Source organism: Lynx rufus, unplaced genomic scaffold, assembly GCF_022079265.1.
Source record: "Lynx rufus isolate CCGP_SWC_20201006 ecotype Redwood Valley unplaced genomic scaffold, mLynRuf1.p SCAF_2, whole genome shotgun sequence".
Classification (NCBI taxonomy): Eukaryota; Metazoa; Chordata; class Mammalia; order Carnivora; family Felidae; genus Lynx; species Lynx rufus.
This window is the reverse complement of record NW_025814834.1, coordinates 218,423,076-218,446,595: the sequence shown is the minus strand read 5'-3', so window position 1 is coordinate 218,446,595 and position 23,520 is coordinate 218,423,076. Positions and strand designations below refer to the sequence as shown.

Genomic DNA, 23,520 nt, shown 5'->3' with positions numbered 1-23,520 from the left:
TCCAGGCTCCAGGTGTTAGCACGGAGCCCCACGCAGGGCTCGAACTCACGAACTATGAGATCATGACCTGAGCTGAAGTTGGATGCGTAACCGACTGAGGAACCCAGGCACCCCCAAATGAAGTATCTTTAAACTGATAAGCAGATAAACTGTGGTACATCAACAATGTCATTCCAAACAGCGATAAAAATAAAGGACACACTACTGACGTATGCAACAGTAAGGGCAGGGGCGCCTGGGTGGCTCAGCTAGTTAAATGTCTGACTCTTGGTTTTGGCTCAGGTCACGATCTCACGGTTCTTGAGTTCGAGCCCCGCACTGGGCTCCAAGCTGACGGGACAGACCCTGTTTGGGATTTCTCTCTTTCTCTCTGCCCCTCACTGGCTTGCTCTCTTTCTCTCTCTCTCTCAAAAAGTAAATAAACATTTGGGGCGCCTGGGTGGCTCAGTCGGTTAAGCATCCGACTTCAGCTCAGGTCATGATCTCGCGGTCCATGAGTTCGAGCCCCGCGTTGGGCTCTGGGCTGATGGCTCAGAGCCTGGAGCCTGCTTCCGATTCTGTGTCTCCCTCTCTCTCTGCCCCTCCCCTATTCATGCTCTGTCTCTCTCTGTCCCAAAAATAAATAAACGTTAAAAAAAAAATTATAAAAAAATAAAAATAAAGAAAAAAAAGTAAATAAACATTAAAAAAAAGAGAGAGAGATTCATTAAAAAAACAAACAGGACAATGTCAAAAGTACTATACTCACGGAAGAAGCACAAAAAGCTTCACACTGTATGAATCCAATCATATGACATTTTGAAAAAGGCGAAAATATAGGGAGTGGAAACAGAGCAGTGGTTGCCAGGGCCTGGGAGACCACACAAAGACCAAGAGGCAATTTCTGGACACGATGGAAATGTTCTAGGTCTTGACTGTGATGGTGGTTCCAAAGAGTGCTGCTCGAGATAAAATACACAAAGCCAAAACTGGGGAAGAAACCGAGGATTCCACACTCATAGCAGGACATTTTAACACTTTCTTAGCACCTGATAGAAATCTGCCCAAATCCGTGAAGTCCTAGAACTTCTGATTTCTGGAGAATGTTGTCAACCCCCCTGACCCACGGGTATTTAAAGAATGCTGCATCCAACTACAGCAGAATACACGTTCTCTTCGAGTGCACATGATCACCAAGGTCAATTACATGGTGGGGCATGAAACAAGTCTCCATGTATTTAAAATGACTGGAACCATACAGAATATTCTCTGACCAGAACATTCTCTGACCAAAATAAGATTGAACTGAAATCACTAATCGGACATACAGAAAAACCCAAATATTTAGAAATTAAGCAATACATTTCTAAAAGTAAAATTAGAAAACAGTTTGAACTGAATGATAACGATACAGCATATCCAAATTTGTGGCATGGAGCAAAGCAGTGTGTGAAGCCTCAAAAGTTTATATTAGAAAAGAAGGAAGATGTCAAATTAGTAACGTAAGGCTGGGCTTTAAAAAGCTGGAAAAAGCAGCAATGTGAAACCAAAATACGTAGAAAAAAGAATAAAGAATAAAGAAATAGAAAACAGATAAACAATAGAGAATATTAACAAAGCCAAAGCTGGTTCTTTGAAAGTGAAGTGCCCCGGCCAGACTGGTTACAAAAAAGGTAGAAAGAACACAATTTACCAACGTGAGGAATGAAGGCTCATCTACGGAGAACTACAGACATTAAAAGGATAAGGGCATATTATGAGCAACTTCATGCTAAGAAATTCACCGGCTGAATTCACTGACAAATTCTGAAAAACACAGTGACAAAGCTGACATGAGATGAAAGAGAAAACTGGAAAAGCCCCGGATTTATTAAAGGTACTGAATCCATTCTCAGAAACCTCCCTACAAAGAACCTTCAGTCTCTGCTCATTCCACTAGTGAATTCTAGGAAACCTAAGGAATAAATCATTCTTACACAAGCCCTCCCGGAAAACGGAGGAAGAAGGAACACTTCCTAAGTGAAGTGTGACACTTCCTAAGTAAAGTGAAGGAACACTTCATTTTATCAGGCTGCCATAACTCATCCTAAAACCTGAGAAACACATAACAGAAAAAGAAAATTATCATCAGTGTCCCTTAACATAGATACAGGGGTGCCTGGGTGGCTCAGGTCACGATCTTGCGATTTGTGGGTTCGAGCCCCACGTCGGGCTCTGGGCTGACAGCTCAGAGCCTGGAGCCTGCTTCGGATTCTGTGTCTCCCTCTCTCTCTGCCCACCCCCCCACTCCCCCCCCTCCCCGGCTCACACTCTTTGTCTCAAAAATAAATAAACATTAAAAAAAACTTACAAAAAAAACCATAGAAAAACCCTTAGTAAGAGATTAGTAAACCAAATCAAGCAATATATAAAAAGTATTATATCGTGATCATTATGATATCATTATGATATCAAGAATTTTCCTCAGGAATGTAAGGTTGGTTTAACATTCAAAAATTATTGTCATTCACCAAATAAACAGAACATAAGAGAAGAGTTAGCAAAGTCAGATCACATGTTATTGCTGAACTCCAGGGCCTTCTGGAAAACTTTGGTTTATACAACAATACAGTCTGGACATTTCAGCCTGCTGACACGGGGAACTCAGCTGAAACGAAATGAAAATGTTTCTTTCCGAGAGGCAGAGCGGCACTCTTGGGATGAGAATGCAGATTGTGTCATGTAATACCTGCATGGGACACGTGTTTAAAAACAGAAATGGAATCAGAGAACTGTCTCGTCAGTGGTCCCAATTTGAGAATAAAATTCTGTCAGCTCTCTGTGTGCTCTTTATTAAGTCTCAGGGGGCCTCAGATCACTGAGAGGAGAGAGGCCCAACGCGGCTCTGATACTGGTGGCCCGCTGTGGCTCTCCTCTCCCACACCGTGATGAGGTATGATCTGCTTCCTGTCTGTCTCTCTCTCTCTTGCAGAGTTTCTCTCGAGTGCCAGGCTGTGTTCTAGGCTCTAGGAGTACCGTACAGAATACAACAAAGTTAAAGAGCTCCTGATGAGGGCCGGCGAGGTGGACGGCTGATCAGAGGGAGGTGGTGCAGTGGGGGACAGACAGGGTTAAACGGAAAAGGTCTGCCTGGGGCAAAGTGAGGGGTACAGCTCTTACAGGGTGATGAGGGATGGTTTTGCCCAGGTGACCTCTGGGCAGAGCCCCGAGGGAATCAAAGGATCCAGCCGTGCTGGCATCTGGGGACCAAGGAAGAGCAACTCACAGTCTGGTTGCAGGAGTGGGCTTGCTGTTCTCTGGAGCGGCGCGGGGGCCAGGGCGGCTGGAGTGGAGAAGGGGTATATGGGAGAGGAGGGGTCAGCAGGAAGTGAGGGCCTGATCACAGAGAGTCCTGAAGGACTCTAGCTTTGGCCAGGGATTGAGGGAATCACTGACGGTTTGAGCAGTGAGTGACAGACACTGACCTACATGCTCTGCCCGTGTGGAGAGCAGGGTCACCAGGGGGTGAAGGACGTGGGCCAGGAGGACAGAGCAATAACTCAGACACGAGACAGTGGGAGCAGAGAGCATGCGAGGAACGGCCCCACTCAGGAGATGCTTCCCGAGGACGGCCCAGGTGGGTTTTGAGATACATTAACTTTGGAGTGTGGGGAAAAAGAGCGGCCAAGGCCAACTCCAAGGTTTCGCACAGAACACCTCGAAGGCTGGGGCTCTCACGACCGGCACAAGGAGGCTCTGGGCAGAGCAGCTTTGGAAGCATCGAGAGGCGAGACAGGATGTCCGAGGGATGCGAGCAGTGATCTGGGATATAGGGGCTGCAGGTGTGGGGGAGGGCCAGGCTGGGGCTGCAAACGTGAGCTGTCAGTGCAGGAAGGTATGCGGCCACCTGCGGAGGGAGTCTGCACAGACGGGCCTGGGGTCCCGCCCTGATGCTGCCATTTAGCAGCAGCCAGCCGGTCAGGTAACCGAGGCGGCAGGGAGAGGCTGGAAGGAGCGCCACCGGAGCAGCGGTGAAGGGTGTGGGCAGGCGGCAGTGCTCTGGTACCGAGGGAGATGCGGCTGCCGCATCCGCTGATGGCGACCCTGTACGCGTCACACGTGTGACCTGTCGATGAGTGGGCGGGTGGGGCCAGCACGGGGGCCTCCGGGGAGGGAGAGATGCAGGCGGGCCACGGAGCACGTGGAAGGTCCCTGACCACAGACTCAGACCCTGAGCGACTCCCTGACGTTTGCTTACCCGCCCGAGACAGAAGCAACCGTCTCTTTAAGAACATAACCACAAAGCAAAGTCTCTTTCATCCTTAAGGTGGGTGAAGCCCAGGTGAGTTACAAGTTGCCAGATAAGCCTGGGCCAGAAAGATCCAGTTCAACTTACTTGACTTTGAGAGACACGCCCTGAGGGACTCCCACGCTGACAGCCGCGCCCAGGACGCTGTGCCTGGAGATTTTCCTCTCCGCTCCGTACTCCACCACCGTCCCGAAGAAGCCGGCCCTGCAGGGAGCATGCGGCCTGAGCAAGTCGGGCCCCTCGAGGCCACCCCACCCCCTCCTGTCCTTCCCTCTCGCCTTCCCCACCCCCACCCGGAGGGGATCACTAGTGACACCCAGGGGCGCAGTTCTTCCACGAGACTCAAGTTCCTCAGGGCGGGGACCGCGGGATGGTCATGTCCGGCCCGCCATCTGGAAGCCCCCGTACCACGCGCAGCAGGCCTGGGCCAGGACTTACTTCAGGGATCCTTTCACTCGAGTCTGATCATCATCCTGGAATTTGTGCTGATAGCTGATCAGTGCAAAGGAGTGAGGAATTCCCAGCTGGGAAGACACAGGGAGAGAAGGCAGGGCTAGCGGCCGCGACTCTGCGGGAAGGTGGGTATTGTGCGCACACCGGCCGCGGAGCTCCCTTCCCGGGCAGCCTCTCAGGCAGGGGCCGCGGTCTGAGTGTGATTTATTAGAGGCCGATATTTAAAAGCTGGGAGAGTTCACTTAAAAACCCAGCTTCCTGACTTCTCACGGAAAGAAAACCTTCTGCGACAAGGAGCCTGCATTCTTACATGGCAGCAGGTGGTGAGGGCTGAGGGGGGGCGGGTCCTCTCATACCCTGTGCTCCTGCCCACCACAGTGGCATCTGAGTGCATAACTCTGCTGCTCTGGGGGGTCGCTTCCCAACCTGTGCTCTTTCTCACCCTGATTCTGTGGGCTTCTCCTACTAGAAGGTGTGAAAAGGGCATTTTGCTTTAGGGTAACTGGAACACAGTTACCCTGGGAGCCTGAGAACAACAGCATTTCGACACTGAGTGCGTGTGAACAGAACTTGCCCCCCAGGGCCCCCACGGGTGCTCAGATCCGGGTGAGGGACGTGAGGGACGTAAGGGACACACGAGGGGGCGGCTCTGTCCTCACCTGCAGGGCCACCGTGAAGTGGCTGGTTTTGGTGTCCCGGACGATGCTAGTGTTCATGGCCGACTGGATACCCCACCGCCACTGCAGGTAGCCCACAGTGTTCTTGTCCAGGTTCCGGGCCAGGACGGTGGTAAGGCCAGGCCGGATCCCACGGGAGGAGAACTGCAGAGCACAGTTTGTCGTCACAAAGCTGGGGGGACACACAGATCGAAAGGGTCCTGGATGACACACCTCGTTCTCAGCCGTTCTTGGTCCCTTCCTCTCTGCCAGGCTAAGACCCTGCTCACCCTCCCGTCCATGAATCCCCGAGCCAGTGGCCCAGAGAAAAGCAGGACACTGAGCCTGTCCTTGAGAGAGAGAGAGCGAGAAGACGCCTTGCTGTAATCTTCCTAGTAACCCTCCCTGCTGATGTGTACTGCCCGCCCCATCCTATGCTGACTGTAACTACAGCCAAAGAGTCCCCTGAATGTCCGCGTTCTGAAAACCAGTGGGTCTAATCTGACTGCAACTGAGAATCATGTCAGGGCGGGAGCAGGGGAAGCGGAGGCCGGGGTGGGCGGGCAGGTCCCACAGCTGGCTACACACTGGAATCACCTGGCCAATCTAAAAAGTACTGATGGTCAGCTCCCATGCCCCAGGGAGCTGATTTACAGGCCTGGAGTGTTTTTAAAGCTTGCCAAGTGATTCTAATGTGCAGCAAAGTTAGAGGACCCCTTACCCAGAGACCACCCCAGACCAATGAGGTCAGAGTTTTGGGGTGGGGGACCAGGCATCAGCGTATTTTTTCCAAGACTGCCCATGTGACTCCTGTGTCCACCCATGGCCGTGCACATGAGAAGCCAGTACAGTAAACGACTTGCCCTGAAAGGCCTCGGAAGTTGGTTTCCAAAGGAGTCAGCCCCATCTTCTGGTTAAAAAAAGGTATTTCATTTCAAAAACAAAGGAATTCACACTTTACCCAAAGCATTAAAAGGTGAGCAAACAGCCGTTCGACTCAGTAAACAGCCCAGTATCTACCAGATTGCCAAAGTCTCTTTCCTAAGCTTGCAAGGTGTCACTGTTGCATTAAGTAATAACAAACGTGACAGCTGTGATCACAGTGTTCTTGCAAACTTTCAGTAAGCGCTCATGCCCAAATGAATTAAGAACCTACTCCTCCTCTCTACAGGGCCCCTAATCCAAACTTTCCCTGGCTTCTCTCAAGTCACACCAGGTGACAGCTGTGTTATTCTGCTTCAGCCACAGCGGGGTCAGGGGAGGCAAACAGGGAGGAGACAGGCTAAAGCCTAAAACAGTGACATTTAAAAGAATCAAACTGTAGGGGCGCCTGGGTGGCTCAGTCGGTTAAGCGTCCAACTTCGGCTCAGATCACGATCTCATGGTTCGTGAGTTCGAACCCCACGTCGGGCTCTGTGCTGCTAGCTCGAGGCCTGGAGCCTGGTCTGTGTCTCCCTCTCTCTCTGCCCCTACCCGGCTCATGCTCTGTTTCTCTCTCAAAAATAAATAAATGTTTAAAAAAAATTAAAAAAAAAATAGAAGAATCAAACTGTAAAGACTGAGATTCCTGTTTAATTAAAGTAATACGATTTAGTATTTTTATCCAGCACGTCCTACACAGAGAGACCAATTCGAGACAGAGATCGGCCAGGCAGGCAGGCAGGGAGGCAGGCACTGGGAGACGGAAAACACTCCACAGGCCGTCTGCCTTTTTGGGGCTGATTCTACACCCCAAACCAACCTTCTGATCACTAGTCTGGACTGCAAATAGCCCGACCCTAGGATCAGGGCACCCTCAAGGGCAGACACTGCATCAACGCCCTGGTATCCCTGTCTACACATTTGCATTCTCAAGTCTCATAAACTACTGGGCACTATGATGAAATTTAGTTTCCAAACCTGTAACGGCTGGTAACCAGCCAGCCCTAGCCCCCCTCCCTGGCGACCACTCACTCTGAGGCTCAACCAGAATGAGATGGCCAACAGATTTCCCTCAGTGAAGTGTCTCCTAAGTGCGTCTGATGACCTGGGTGCTTGATAAAAGTACAGATTCCTAGGCCTCTCAGAGGACCTGACTGGTGTGAAGGGTGGGGGCAGGAATCTGTGCTCTGGGCTGGCATCAGGGGTGACAGAATTATGCAGACAAGCTTAGGACGGGTCTTCCCCTGAAGAACCTGGTGGGTGTGCAGACAGACACCCGACTGCAAGTGAAAACCCTGCTTTGCAAACACAGACTATCTATCTCAGGGCTCCTTTAAAAAAAATTTTTTTTAATGTTTAATTTTTGACAAAGAAAGACAGAGTGAGCGGGGGAGGGGCAGACAGAGAGGGAGACACAGAATCCGAAGCAGGATCCAGGCTCTGAGCTGTTAGCACAGAGCCCGATGTGGGGCTCAAACTCACGAACCGTTAAATCATGACTTGAGTGGAAGTCGGATGCTTAACTGACTGAGCCATCCAGGCGCCCCTATCTCAGGGCTCCTTTAACTGTTTTCTCCTCCAGAAGAAAGAGGTTTTATTTCACCTTCCACCCAATTCTTTTATCTGAGCTCACACAGGTGGGAAATAAGGACATCTCTGTGGTTCTAGAAGGGGAGTGATGTACAGTTCTACGAGTGGGCCTTAAAGTGCCAGCATCTGCACATCTCACTGACTGCCAGGCAGTCTCACAAGTGCTCAGTGTTTTGTTCTGAGACAGTGAGACAGAGTGAGAGAGACAGAGACAGGGAGAGAGAATCTCAAGCACACTCAGCGCAGAGCCCAATGAGGGGCTTGATCTTACAACCCTGAGATTAAGACCGGAGCTGAAATCAAGAGTCTGATGCATAACCAACTGAGCCACCCAGACGCCCTCTCACTGTTTAATAAAGACCCTTTTCAGAACTTGAAACGTTCTCAGGACAAAGAAACGATCCCCACAAGTTCATAAATATTTCAGGCCACTGACCAACTTCCCCATGAATATGCCTTCCCTCCAGTCTCTCTCTCCCGGTCCTCAGTGCCCCCGGTGCGTAGGCAGGGGCCTCATCCCCACAGAGGAGGAAACCTCGGAGCATGGAGTGTTAGCCTGGCCCGGATGGGGACGAGCAGCAGACGACCCCTCCCCGCGCCGGCCAACCCAGAGCTCTCTGCAACAGGTACCCTGCCTTGGCCCCACGCCAGGGCCACAGGGTCTGCCCCCCGGTGACTTTGTGTGACAGAAAAGCGAAGTCCGGATGACCTTGGCAAAAAGAACACACAGGTTCTAGTCTCCTAATCCACAAGGACCAACAAAGAGGATTTCTCTCTTTATATTTACCATCTTGGCGTGAGATTACGGAACAGCTTCAGACCAAATAAAGGTCCCTGCAGATCCCCTGCTCCAAATTCTAACTGTTCAAAAGAGAAAAAGAGAAGGTGTTAGTGTTTTCTCTCACAGCAGCAACCCAGGTCTCAGGTAAGGACCTCTGGTTATAATTCCTTTTCATTCACTGCCATCGGCCCTTGCCAGGGCTCTAAGAGTAGGAGCTGGAAGACTCTTAACATCTCTTCCTCACCTTTGCCAGATGGAGGACTGTTTCCACAGATCCGAAGGAGGCACGTTTCAGAAAGGAGCCCCTCTAATGAAAACGCTGCAGGCCTCTGCTGGTCACGAGGGGAGACTGGCTCCCTGTGGCCCTCACTGCCATCTGCACAGCTGCCCACGGCGGTCGGATGCGGGGGAGCCCCCCCACCCTTGCGTTCCCGGTCTGCTCTGCTTCACTGCCTGAGGGTCTCCTGGGTGACTGGAGAGAGCCCCCAGGCGTCTGGAGCCAAGTCATCAGTGGTCCCTCGCTCAGCCCTGGAGGTCCAGCCGATTCTGGCTGCCTCATTTACTTGTCTGGGTGACTTTCAAGGCCACTCTTCAGTGTTCACTTGGCGCAGTTCAATGGGCTCAGCAAAGCTGGCTGTTAAATGACCGCCAATCAGTGGAGCAGAGCTCGGGCACAGCACCTGCCTTCTGAACTGGGCAGGGGGCGGGAAGAGCCTACAGGTTTCCGCCAGAAGGGAACAGAGATGCTGAGTTTCTCGAGGCTGGATTTCTGTAAGGTGGCATCTCAAGGGAGACCTTGCTGCTCTGTCCTACCTGTGAGCTGTCCAGCAGACAGAGGATTCCTTCTCAGGCACGAGACAGACTTCTCTCTTGGGGACAGTCAACTCATGCAAGTTTGACAGCCACCCTTTATACAATGATGAAACCAACCCAGGTCTTTTTGAGGGTTGGCATTTAGAGTATACATGTTCAGAAATAAGACTTTGCAGTGGACAACACGATCCCGCCAGTCGACATTCTTACCTCTCCCCATCCCTTTGCGGAAGTGACTCGTCTAAGTGCAAAGTTAATGGAACCCCCTCCATTTCCATTCTGGGTTGAGAGGCTTCCGGAGAGGATGGCTGTGTCTGTAGCTGTCAAGGGTGCCTAGGAAGTGAGATTTGCTGGTAACGAATGAATCAAAGCACTAGGAAGCACAAGGACAGCAGCCTAATGAATACGCTGTATCTGCCCGGCCAAAGGTGCAAGTGACCTACAGCTCAAGTGTACAGGGATGCACGGTATGACCTCAGCTGGTTCACTTCTCTCCCACTTTGCCATCTGAACTGCACGTGGCCACCGAGGTAATGTTTTACAAAAGTGTTAATGGGCAAATTAGAAACAAAACCAGGGAAAGACAGGGCTACATCCTGGTTCCCGGTGTACCGATGGCATCAGACTGCACAGTGACTGCCTCATGTGTCTCTCCTCCCATCGTGGGATGTCTGCACCTCTCCAGGTCTTGCTCGCCACCGGCACCATGGAAAGGACTGAATCCAGGGCTGTACTAACCCTGGAAGCTCCACCAGAGGGGCCGGTTTCCCAGAGTTAGGACTTCATGTGATGCACTTGAGGGTAAACATAGGAGTTGAGGGGGCAGAGAGACCTACTGTTACCCTCAGCAGACTGGCCCACCAGTGCCACATCCAAATCGTGGGTAGAAAGATGACATTTTAGTGACCCTGGGTTTAGCTGAATATTGCGTTTTCTGCACACAATAGAGTGTGCGTTAAAACTAAAACTGGTTCTTGGAATCACCCATGGAGGTCTGTTTTCTCGCCCCGAATCATCCTGAACTTGGCCGCTACTTCTTTTAGACTGCTCGCATTTCTGCTGGGGGAGCCCTACGACCTTGGAAGCTAAGCGTCCCCTGGCACTCATGTTGCTAACACGTCAGCAAAGCAGTAACAAACAAGGTTGTGCCTGGAACTCTCTCTCTCTCTCTTTTTTTAAGTGGCTAATTACATCCTTTCATAAATAAAGATGAGAAAAACCACAGCTGCGCAGTACGTTGTGCCTCGTTAACCCGAGCCTCACTGCACTGGGGGGCGGGTTGGGAGTGGGGGGAGTCTGGGCTTTACCTCAATGGACTGGGATATGTGCATCTTGTTAATTTCAATCTGCGGAAAGCCACTTCCGGACACATCTTCGTACTCTTCCTCGTAGCGATCAAAAAGGTCAGTGGCATCGATGCCAACACTGATGGTCCCCTGGGGCAGAAAAACAAGCAGTCAGCAGCAGGGGTGGTATTTGTGGAACGAAAGACAATCTACGCTTTGGCACCCGGCGGTTCACTGAGTGTGGGCAGGACTCCGCCAGGAGGCCCGCAGAGCATGAATGTCACAGTTCACACCAACCAGCAGCACAGCTCCACCGACTGCGAGGGTCAGAAAACCAGTCGCGTCTGCAGGTGAATGACGCGCCAAAGACAAGGGTCAGGGAAAGGAAAACAGTCTACGCAATTTGATTTTTAGAGCCCAAAACAGGACCCACTTCATGGCTCTAATTTTAGATCATCTCTAGATTTAACCCATGGATGCAGAAACCTAGACACAAGCCACGTGGACCAAACATGTTCATGTTTGAGTCTAGACACTCTTAAATCATACAACTACCTCAAAACTCTTTAAAACTTAAAAATAACTTCAGAGATGGGGTGCCTGTGGGGCTCAGTCACTTAAGCGTCCGACTCTTGGTTTCGGCTCAGGTCATGATCTCACGGTTTGTGAGTTTGGGTCCCATGTTGGGCTCTGTGCTGACAGCCTGCTTGGGATGTTCTCTCTCAAAATAAATAAACTAAAAAAAAAAAAAAAAAAAAAAGTGCACACAAAATCAATTGTGGACAAACGGGAGATTGAAAAACTCTTCCCACCTTCTAAATCAGGTTTTGTTCTTCCAGAGCTAGAGAGAGTGAACAGGGGAGGGGCAGAGGAAGGGAGAGAAAGAGAAAGAGAATCCCAAGCAGGCTCCGTGATCAGTGTAGAGCCTCATGCGAGGCTCCATCCCACGACCCCTGGGATCATGACCTGAGATGGAATCAAGAGCCAGATGCTTAACCACTGAACCACCCAGGTGCCCTTCACTTTCTAAAATTAATCTGAGAATTAAGTTATGAGAAGTGGAACACCATATTCTCTCAAGTAATGTGAAGCTAAAATTTGCTGACTGATATAAAATGCTCCACACTCAGAAAATCAATGTTTATTATTTTATTGTCGTAAGATTTTTCAAATGGGCATATTTCTTAATCCCACATATAAATATCTGACCACGCACACGTTTTTATTCAGTTCCCTGCAGCCCATTAAAAAAAAAAAAACTGTTTTGAGGTTTTCTTTAAAAAAATGTTTATTTATTTTGAGACAGAGGGTGCAAGCGGGGTAGGAGCAGAGAGAGAGAGAGAGAGAGGGAGAGAGACACAAAGACAGAGACAGACACACAATCCCAAGCAGGCTCTGCACCATCAGCACAGAGCCCAATACAGGGCTCGAACTCATAAACCGTGAGATCACGACCACGACCGGAGCCAAAGGCAGGTGCTCAACCGTCTGAGCCACCCAGGCGCCCCCCCCCCCCGCCCCGAGGTTTCATTTACGTATAATAACATAAACTGCACCCGCCCAAAGTGCGTAGCTCAGTGAGTTCTGACAGACATATAGACTCGCAAAACCACCTCCACAATCACGACCCAGAACACCTACCGCCCCCGAAGTAGCGTGGGAGCATGTGTTTCTGTCCCTGAGAAGGGGACATGCGAACAAAGGCGGGAGAGGGGAACGAGGGAGGACGACGCTGGAGCACCAACAGCACAAGGCTTGGGAGGAGCTGGGGTTGCTGCCTGTGGCTGATCCGTGGACATCACGGGGAGGGAGCGGGGAGATCCAGGAGACGACCAGCCGAATCCTGCAGCTTTGCTGGTTTGGCAGTTATCCCAGATTTTCACGTTTACGTAACGTACTACCATCACCATCACTAGTATTCTCCTCGTCAGCGGTTGACTTAAACTAAGAAGCCAGACTGGGTTTGGTGGACAGGCCTTCACTCTCCACTCCTGACATCTGCCACAGTCCCCTCTAGGGGCGTGTGGGGTGCACGGTGCGCTCCCCGTCTCAGTGTGGGTGTTGAGCCGTAAGAGAGACAGGCAGGTGGCTTGTGCCTTGGCCCGGGACATGCGTGAAGCTGCGGTCAGCCGTGTGCCTGGACAGCGGCAGGTGCATGTGAACACGGGCGGAGACAGGCGGCCAGTCCTGCGGTCCTGCTACGTGGAGAATTTATCAAAAAAGAAAGTATCACCTCCCGCAAAATAACAAAACCCCTGCATATTTACATCAGATGGCAGTCTGAATACTCTCGCCAGTGTTTTCCTCCTACTGAATGGTATAATCAGGCGGTGGCATACTTTGAGTGAAGGGCCACGGTGACTATTTTAGGTGTTGTGGATCCTACGGTCACTGTTGTAGAGGAGAACAGCCCACACCCAGCTGACCCCGGCTGTGCTCCGGTTCCAGTAAAACTCTCTTCATTCACCTTGAAATCTGAATTTCATACATTTTTCATGTCTCAAAATATAACTTTTTCTTTTGATTTTTTTTGATCATAAAAAATATAAAAACCATTCCTAGTTCATAAGTCACTTAAAACTGGGCAACTCCTGATTCGGTAAATACGCAGGGGTTTTGTTGTTTTTGGGGGGGATAATTCTTTTTTGACAAATTCTTCAGGCAGCAATAAAATTAAACATAGTGTATATTTAACAACAAAAACAAGCACTCAGTTTCCATTTTCTCAGTAAGTCGATGAATTTGTAACTTGTATGAAATGTTTTTCAACATCGACCATCCATCCATAGTGCTAACTCAGACCACATGAAAATTAAGTCTAAACTCCAGTGTCTCCTTTAATAGTTAGTTCATTGTTCTTTAAAGACCATGCCCGGAAGAGAAGGGTAGCAGCAGAAGGGATTTACAGATCAAATGGTAGTTCCTCTGTTAATTTCACTATTTTTCCATTCTAAGGTTTGTAATGCACACATGAAAGATAAAGCCATAGCTGTATGTGTGTTCGTTCTAGTAGCAAAAGAACCTCGCAGCTGCTAATGATGCCACTTTTATGTGAGTGTTAACCAGATGCTTCAAATAGAAAATCAGTTAATGTTAATAATTGTTTGATTAGAATTATAAATGTACAATGCTGTGAATTATAAGAAATGTATATTTGGTCATCTGAATGACTAAATGTATTATTGGTCTTCATCCACAAGGTTCCAGGCTCACAGCTCCAGAAACCCTAGAAATTTCTGGTGATGAGGACGATAAAAGTGTCTTCTGTTATGTTAATGAAGGCGACTTGTGGTCTCCACCCAAGGGCGGAGAGGGGGGGGGGAGGGGGGAGGGGGGGAGGGGGGAGGGAGGGGGGGGCAAGCCAGAGGCTGAATCAGCCAATGGCCAATGACTTAGGTCAGTCTGACTATGCAATGAGGCCTCCATAAAAATCCAAAAGGACTGGGTTCTGAGAGCTTCAGGTTGGTGAACACAGCGGAGGCACAGGGAGAGTAGGGTGTCTGGAGAAGGCACAGAAGCCCCCGTACCCATTCCCCAGACCCCGCTCTGGCTGCTGATTTGTAAACTGAAGTGTTTTCCGGAGTTCTGCAAGCCCCTCTAGAGAATTAAAAGAACCCAAGGGGGCGGGTGTTGGAATCTGCAGCCCTCAGTCATAGGCCTTGGGCTCGGGACTGGCATCTGAAGTGGGGGGTGGGAGCAGTGTTGGAGGACTGAACCCCTAACCCGTGCAATCTGATGCCGCCTCCAGGTAGACGGTGTCAGAATGGAGTTGGATTCTCGGACGCCCTGTCGGTGTCCAAGATTTGCTGGTTGTGTGCTGCCCTCATCCTCGGTGTGGGAATTGGGGAACTCTGTGAGAAAATGTTACTGTAAACTCCAGTCAGAATGTTCCACAATGAATGTAAAATTTTGTTTTTGTGGTGACACTCAAATACCAGTTTTGGTAAAGTACAGCGTTACAGTACAAGTATCTTATTGAATCAAGAGACCTATGGAGTAGAAACAGTCTTGGGATTAGTTACAATGCACACAGACGCATAACCGTGTCAAAACCTGGGTAGCTCAGTCGGTTAGGCCTCTGACTCTTGATTTCAGCTCAGATCAGGATCTTGAGGTTGGGGAGTTCGAGCCCCGCGTTGGGCTCTGAGCTGACAGCAGGGAGCCTGCTTGGGATATTCTCTCTGTCTCTCATTCTGTCCTCCGCTGCTCGTGCTCTCCCTCTTCTCTCTCAAAATACATAAACTAACTTAAAAAATAAAATAAAACAGACAAAAAAAAAGCTGTGATAGTCTACCTATGGAAAAAAAGCTAAAGTTGTCAAAATGTACAAATATTTTTGTGTATGCAGAGTACCAGCAATTTTTTTGTGTGAAGCTGATTCTGAACACAAAAAAATGTGGTGTGCCAGTGCATTAAAAATTGAATATTAGGAATGTCTGAGTCTTTAAAGGACTCCTTTTTAAAATGGCACAATAAACCCTGTAGCTTTTAAAATATTTAAGAAATTGCAATCACTGGAAATAAAGCACGTAACTCTGAAATTGAGCTCCTGAGGAAGGACAAACAGCATAAGAGAGCCCCAACAGTTTTTTTCATTTAGAAATTCCATAATGGTATTTTGGAATATCTCAATTTTTGGTAAGAATCGTTGGGTGGAGCTGTCATCTTTAATTAGTTAAATTTATCTTCTATCCTGGAACGGAACGAAAAGGCCTTGCCTGCAGCTTTGTGGCTGGCATGTAAATTTGATGAAGCAGTCAAAAGATCATAAATAAAGACAGTTTATAAAAAAAAAAAATGTGTCAAAGAAAAATATTCCAAATGGAGGCAAAAAGACAATATCTATGAAAATACTTGGGCCAAAATATATGCTCCACAAGGTAGAAATTTAGAATTTAGACTATTTTCTTCTCAATTAAGAATACTATAGTATACAGAGAAGAATCAAGTATGTTAAAAATTTCAAATTTACTAAATACAAGTGTAGAAGATGGTAGGCAATGTCATGAAAGGAAAAAAAACCACTAAAGGTACATTCTTTGGAAAAATAGTGGTGCCACAGTGAGGGAGTAAGAATCCAAAGAAGGCCTCCCAGTGGGTCCTGCCTGCTGGCATGTGACTCTTGCACAGAGCCCTCTCCTTGATTCTGCACAGGACTGGGACTTGCTTTTGTCCAACAGAGTGCAGTGGGTGTGAAGGTGTCGCCTTCAGAGCTAGGTCACAGGAAGACTCGAAGCTTCTTTCAGGCCTTTGGAGGTGCTTTCTGGGGAAGCTCACGAACACAGGACAATCTATGTCCCCTGAGACTGCTATGCCGTGAGGAAGCCCAAGCCAGCTGGGGTTAGGGGGAGAAGAAGGAGAGCCACCTGGGAGGCACAAGAGTGCAAACGTCATCTTCAATGTGACCCAGCTGCCACTGGACTTCACCCATATGAGGAGACCCCCCAGGGAGAACCATGGTCAACCACAGGACCAGGAGAGAAAACCCAATTGTTCACGCGAGCCACTAAGTTTTGGTGTGATTGGTTATGCACTGATACATAACCAGAATGCAGACTATCAGAGACAAACACAACTGATTTACGTATGTGAATGTGTGCCAAAAATGATTCTGCTTCTGCTACTTTTATTTATTTTTTTAAGTAGGCTCGACATCCAACGTGGGGCTTGAACTCACGATCCTGAAATCAAGAGTCGCATGCTCTACCAGCTGAGCCAGCCAGGCGCCCCCGCTTCTGCCACTTTTCATGTTCACATAATCAATATAATTTTTAAAATCTGCTTTAATATACACAGGTATGTGTTTTTTTACAGGAAATATTTTATTTTTGAAAATAGGTTTTAAATAAACCATTTCATAGTTTCTCCAATATAATAAAATCAGTGTTGATCAATAAACATTTCAAAAAGCTGTAAAATTTTAATTATTTTAAGTACCTCTTTTTCTCTCTCAAAAATGTCCTGGGGTTTGGATGGGGAATGACGGTCACCCTATCCGGGCCACTGTCAGGATGCTGGCTCATAATGAATGATATAAGCCACTGGAGCGCCTCAGGCAGGATGGCTTGGTCCCACCCTAGTTTTGCAGGCTCAATCGGGCTGCTGTGCTGAGGCGAGGAAAGAGGCAGGGAGAGCGGTCAGGGGAGCGAGCCCCTTTGGTGATCCGTGCGGCAGGAACGGTGGCAACCACGGTCTTATCTCTGGGGGTTTCCTGACGGGCCGCCTCATTCAACTTGTTGGTCTCGGCAGGTTTCAGTTGGTTCTCTAAGGACAGGCAATCATATCCTACACAAAAAACTACAGCCCTTTCAATATTTACATCTCCTTTATTATCTGTCTAATTGCATTGGGTGAAAACTTCCAGAATGTTAAGTATGGTTTTCTTTCCTTTCCCAAAGAAAAATTTTAGAATGATACATCTTTGTGTTAACTTCACACTGACAATCAGCCTGTGTACCAAAGGGTAGAAGAGCCCTTAAAAGCCAAAAATATTGCTCAAGTCATCAGTTTTTCAACTATTTTGTTGTTTCTTTCCTTTTAATTTAAAAATTTTTAATGTTTATTTTAGAGACAGAGAGAGATCGAGAGAGACAGACAGACAGAGTGCGAGTGGGGTAGGGGCAGAGAGACAGAGACAGAGGGAGACACAGAATCCGAAGCAGGCTCCAGACTCCGAGCTGCCAGCACAGACCCCAAAGTGGGGTGTGAACCCACCAATTGTGAGAGCATGACCTGGGCTGAAGTCAGACGTTTAACCGACAGAGCCACCACCCACGCGCCTGAGCGGTGACTTCTGAGACTCAACAGGCTTTGGTCCGAGTCTATGGAAAAGGACTCACCCAGAAAGGTCAAGAGAGCCACTGTACGGGATGTTAGGCTCAAGAGCCAGCCACACCCGATGAAACAGACTGTCCCAGAGCATGAGTGATCACATCATTCTGGGTGCACAAGGACATGTCTCTTAATATTTTCAAGAGTGGTTTGGATGTCTGCCCTCTGCTGTTCTCCCATTTCAAGGCGATAACCTTTTGAAAATGGGCTGGTCACAGTACCAGAACCGATAGCTTTCTTCTCCGTGTGCTAACGAGGTATTTGGTGGCAACTTACCAACTCACTTTCAGGAACTTTCAAGACAATATGCTTTTATATGAGAAGTCACAACTTTGAGGGGTGAAAGATCTGAATTCTGACAGAAGATCAAAAAGATCAAGGAAAAGAGAAAGATAAAATAGATCTAATGCCGGGTAAATTAATGAGCCAGCGCTTTCCCAACAACTTTTCATCCAATGTATGGAGGTTTGTGTCCTTTTATTATTAAATTGTAATTAAATCACATTTTTCAAATAAAAAGAGTTTACAAAGGAAAATACTTGCACACTTCACTTTAGTTTTCTAGAGCAGGGTCATCGAACTTTTTCTGTCAAGGGCTAGATCACATTTTAGGTTTTGTAGACGGTTATGGCTGAACCCACTCAGTCTGTGCTGTTACTGAAAGCACAAAAAAGCCACAGGCCATACTTAAATGAATGAGCTTTGCTGTATTCCAATAAAACTTTATTTCAGAATACTGAAATTCAAGTTTCATTTTTATTTTTGACAGAGAGAGAGCAAGAGAGAGAGCGAGAGCAAGCTCGAGCAGGGGGCGGGGCACAGAGAAAAGGACACAGAATCCAAAGCAGGCTCCAGGCTCTGAGCTGTCAGCACAGAGCCCGACTCAGGGCTTGAACCTATGGACTGTGCGACCATTAACTTAGCCGAAGTTGGACGCTTAACCGACTGAGCCACCCAGGCACCCCAAGTGTCATATCATTTTTATGTGTCACAAATTCTTCTTCTTCCTTTTTTCTTTTTTTTTAAAGTAGGCTAAATGCCCAGCATGGAGTCCAGTGAGGGGCCTGAACCCATGACCTGGAGATCAAGACCTGAGCTGAGATTAAGAGCCAGATGCTCAACCAACTGAGCCATCCAGATGCCCCTCTTGTGATTTTTTAAAAACCATTAAAGATGTAATAAAAACCATTCTTAGCTCACGGGCTGAAGAAACCTAGACAGTGGGCCACGGTTGGCTGAGCCTTGTGTTAGGGTACTCAATTCTGCCATCAGAGTATAAAAAGACAACACGATGATAGTTATAAAGTCCTTTACATGCATTCATGATACCGATGAAACACTGTCAGTGGGACAGGCAGCAGCTACAGATGCCCAACTAAGACCTCTGTGATCTGTTCCGGAGATGGAAGAATCAGTCTGTCGAGTAGGGCAGTTTCCGCTGCCCAGACCAGAAGCGACTGGGCTCCAGGGAGGACAGTCCCCGTGGTTTCAAACCATCTTCAATCAGGCCACGGTAGTAAGAATATAACACGACTTAGCAAATGAATCTGACTTACTAGTTTCTCAGGTTTTGAACTACTTAATAAAAATCACCAACTCTTAAGATTCAAAGGTTCAGGGAGGTAAACATAGGAGGAAGAGATCACCTTTTAAGCATCTATTCCAACCTCTAAACTACAACCACACTGGACCACCAAAGGAACCATTCTTAAGTCAACCCTGTTTTCTTCAACCATGAAATAAAAATAAGCACTGTAAGCAAGATGGCTTTTTGCCCTCACGCCTGCAGACTACTGCAGCAGCTCCAAGTCAGCCGCCATCTGACCTCCCTGGGAGCCTGCTAGTTTAGATGCAGAGTCCCCGGGAGCAGCCTGACAGACTCCTGTGCAGCTCCTCTGAGAATCTGCAGTTAAAAAACAGTTTTTTTAGTGTTTGTTTATTTTTGAGAGAGAGAAAGACGGAGAGTGAGCAGGAGAGGGGCGGAGAGAGGGAGACGCAGAATCTGAAACAGGCTCTGGGCTCCGAGCTGTCAGTGCAGAGCCCGATGCGGGGCTGGAACTCACGAATCCCGAGATCACGACCTGAGCTGAAGTCAGATACCTATCCAATTGAGCCACCCAGGCGCCCCTCTTCCCGACAGACTTTCAAACGAAGAAGCTGTGGTTGACAGAGTTGTGGCTATCTTCTTTTTTTTCCTTTTTTCTTTTGTTCTTCTATCTCGATGATGACGGACCAACAAAAGGCTTCTGGTACAATTACGTCCAATAACCAATGTGGATTTTTGGTTAAACCAATAGTATTGTTGTCTTGAAACCCTCCTCCCTCCCAAAGTGAGGCTCAAGGAATAACAGAGGTGATAGAGAAGAGGTGCTAACCAAGCCTTAGAAACTGGAAAAGGATGGAGATGGTCACTGAGCAGAGGAAGCTGAAACCAGGCCTCTGCTGGTTGAGGCACCGGAGGGACCAGGCACCCCAGGAGTTGCCTGCTTACTAAGGGGACAAGTGACAGAGGCCTGATCTTTGAAGACATCAAGGGAAGGCATGCCAGGTCTGGCGGGAGGGGTGGGGCAGGCCCTGGAAACAGGGTCATCTCCCAGCCCGCTCCCCCCACGCCCCTACCGCAGCTAGGCCAGAGACTGGGGGTTTCCTCTCCAGAGAGCAACCACCCGCTGAGTAGAAGAGGCCTTTCAACACTAAGCTCCGTCGAGGATGGAGGGAGTTAAGGCTGCGAGTGACAAACCCTGCCAAGCCCGGGCTTTTCTGCCTCCCTCCTCGGGAGCAGACAGCCGGAGATTATGACCACACGTTCGAGGGAAATCTCCAACACGGAAGTCGGAAACCAAGTAAAGATCAGAAAGAAGGAGAAAGAAGCAGAGAATACAAACGCCAAAGAAAATGGCAAACAACCTGTAAGGAATATCCTTAGAAAAATAAGAGATGTTGCGTTAATCATAAAAAACAGCGTTGTGAACGCTATGTGTCAGGGACTCTCCCAAGTGTTCAACACGTGTTCCGCTTCAGCTTTTCACTGACGACACTGCCACTGTCTCCACTTCACAGATGAACACGCCGAGGAACAAAGAGGTGAAGTGTCTGAGATGGGATGCGAACGCAGGGCATCTGTCTCCACAGCTCAAAGCACCAGAGCCCCACTTTGCACCTTCCCATGAATTAGAAAAACAACACATCTGAGAAGAGGAAACTTCGTGGATGTTAAAAAATAGAGCAGGAATATTCACGTTAAATATGAAGCTGTAACTAAATAGTAAGTTAGACTCACTTCATAACACGTGTCTCGACACACGTATACTGTCCAACGTATGCACACACACGCTTTATACTTAGCTGAGGATAAAGATACAACCAAGACTTTCTGAGGTATGCAGAGTCTGGAAAGCAAGGTGGTGACATCTCTTAAGAGCTGAACATCAATTTTATATCTAGGTGTTCGTGGACACCCCTGCACGTGTGTGCACGAGGAAACAAGCACGAGAACACGCGGAATGTTCTTTAACAGCAAAACCCCGGAAACGAGGGTGGTTGAGCTGGTTTACAGCAACGACAATGAACGAGCCACAGCCTCACGAGAAACACACAGACTCCAAAAGAGTATGAGGTGTGGGTAGAAAACAAGTCCCAGAGGACTACTGATAGCATGGTAGCATTTTTATAAAGCTGAAAAATAAGACCCAAACAGTGTATTACTTAAGCCTACATCCCCCTTTTTTTTAAATGCTTATTTATTTATTTTTAGGAGAGAGAGAGAGAGCGCGCACGAGCGGGGGGAGAGGCAGAGAGACAGGAAGACAGAGGATCCCAAGCAGGCTCTGCAAAGTCAGGAGAGAGCCCAGTGTGGGGCTCGAACCTTGAGATCAATGACCTGGGCCGAAGCCGGACACTTAACCGACTGAGCCATCCAGGCCGCCCCAAGCATACACACAATTTATTGCAAAATTTAAAAAGCAACACAAGGATGGCCATTTGGATTGTGTTTCCTTCTGGCAGGGGGGTGGGGCAGGCGGGGGCCATGGAAGCGGATGCAAGGTGTGGGCAGTACTCTTGTCCTGGGGTCAGGCGGTGGGGTCCTACATGTTCCTCACTCCTGTTACGGTTTACACATTACACGTAATCCTTTGTATGTGTATATATGCGTAGTCCTTACGTTATTTTTTCTTTTAAAAGACTTAGAGCAGAAAAAAAAGGACAAAGAAATTTGCCTTCCAGGCATCTTTTATAATGAGCTACTGGAGGATGCCCAAAAAAGGATCAATCAGGAAGACAGGGAGGCGGAAAGCCAACCCAGGAAAGGGTTGGGCCTCCGAGCTCCTCGAGGACAGGGAGGTTCTGTTTGGTGCAGCTCAGGATGTTGACTGAACGAAAAGGCATTCCTAGGAAGCTGGTGAGGAAAGTCCTGGGGCCCCAGCTGTACGCAGGCCTGGAAAGCAGGGTCCAGACTGGAATGGGAGCAGGGAGGATGAAGCGGGGATCCTGGGGGCGGGGGGTGCCACCAGGATGGGTGAGAGTATCTAAGGAGTGTGATGGAAGGGGGAAGGTTGAATCCAACAGTCTGGAAACGAAGTAGCGACAGATTTATAGGAAGCTCGTCAAAGGAACCTAGGGAGAGAGAGAGTTACTAACACCGTGAGGAAAAGGCCTTTCGAGAAAGGTCTGGTAGTCGTGGTACGCCCGCCTGGCTCAGCTGAGCATTTATTTGGTGAACCTTCACTTAACCCCAAGGGCGATTATAACCGTGCCAGGTGGACAAGGACGCTGGGGAACTGCATCCTTGTCTTTACTGACGGGGGGGGGGGGGGGGGGGGGGGGGGGACGGGACCGGAAAAACAGAACAGTGTAAACGTGCAACTCAGGAATACAGAAGAAACGTCTGAATCAAGAGCTCAGGGGGCAGGAGAGGCACGTCCCTCCTGGGTCAGGTGGGGTGGGGGCAGGAGTCAGGTGGGAAAGACGGGTGCTGGGAGGGGCGGCTGCTCGTTTCTGCAGTAAGCCTGGTACCCGACTGCGTAAACTACTTACGCGTATTACTCTGACCACAAAAACCTGCAAAAAATTTCCCCACACCTTAGACTGCAAAACTAGCATCTACTTAAAAATGATTAAAATCTTAGAAAGGTCTTATATGCATATTTAAAAATCCGTCGACTTCTTGTGCCGCGGAGTCTCAGAGGCCTCCTCTTCAGGAGGAGCTAACATAACCAAGGGACACCACGACTCCCAGGCAGGGCCTGGAGACCGCCAGAGGTCATCAGAGCGCTCCAGCCGGGACGGAGCACCACCCGCCGGCCTGGCACCCACTCCCACACTGGCTCTGTGAACAGCCGGGAAAACTTATTTTTATCTTAATTATATAACTGCCCCCCTTCCCCCCACTTGGAAGATGCAGGTCCCTGCTGCTCTGTGTTCGGGACGAGATGGTGGATGAAAGTGCGGTTTCCTTCAGCCCCCAGCAGCCCACCTCGTTCACTGCTCCTTAGACCGAGCCAAAATCATCTCCGTGCCGTCGGTTCTGTTCTCTCGAACTGTCACAAATTAAGGCCAGTTGCTGCTTTTCGACAGGGAAATGGAGATGTGCCTCTTGGCCCTCAGCTGCTAATAATTTCCACCATCACTGTTGCAGACACACTGGTCTCTTTGCCTCTACTCGAACATACCGGATCCAGTATCCCTCTGCACTGGCTGCTCCCTCCATCCAGAAGGCTCTTCCCCGATATCCACACGGATAACTTGTCTCATCTTTGTTCCAATGTTATCCTCTCAGCAAGGCCTGACCACCCTATTTCAAATTGCTTTCCTCCCCCCGGACCTTAACCTAGCTTCCCGCCATAGCACGGTCACGTTCTAACGTATTATATGCTTCATGTATTGTGTTTATTGTCTCTCTCGGCTAGTACCCAAGAGGGCAGG

The 23,520-nt window shown here is 48.7% G+C and overlaps 1 protein-coding gene across 1 annotated transcript in view; it reads right to left on the bottom strand.

The window, feature by feature from the left end:
* The window catches only part of DNAJC11 (DnaJ heat shock protein family (Hsp40) member C11), a 70,884-nt gene that overhangs the window by 7,516 nt on the left and 39,848 nt on the right, over window positions 1-23,520 (bottom strand). The window contains exons 5-10 of the mRNA XM_047083371.1: window positions 10,789-10,917; window positions 9,692-9,814; window positions 8,675-8,748; window positions 5,380-5,569; window positions 4,706-4,791; window positions 4,355-4,471 (exon numbers count right to left, since the gene is read on the bottom strand). Coding sequence (XP_046939327.1) covers window positions 4,355-4,471; window positions 4,706-4,791; window positions 5,380-5,569; window positions 8,675-8,748; window positions 9,692-9,814; window positions 10,789-10,917 — 719 coding nt within the window. The remainder of the gene's footprint in view (window positions 1-4,354; window positions 4,472-4,705; window positions 4,792-5,379; window positions 5,570-8,674; window positions 8,749-9,691; window positions 9,815-10,788; window positions 10,918-23,520) is intronic.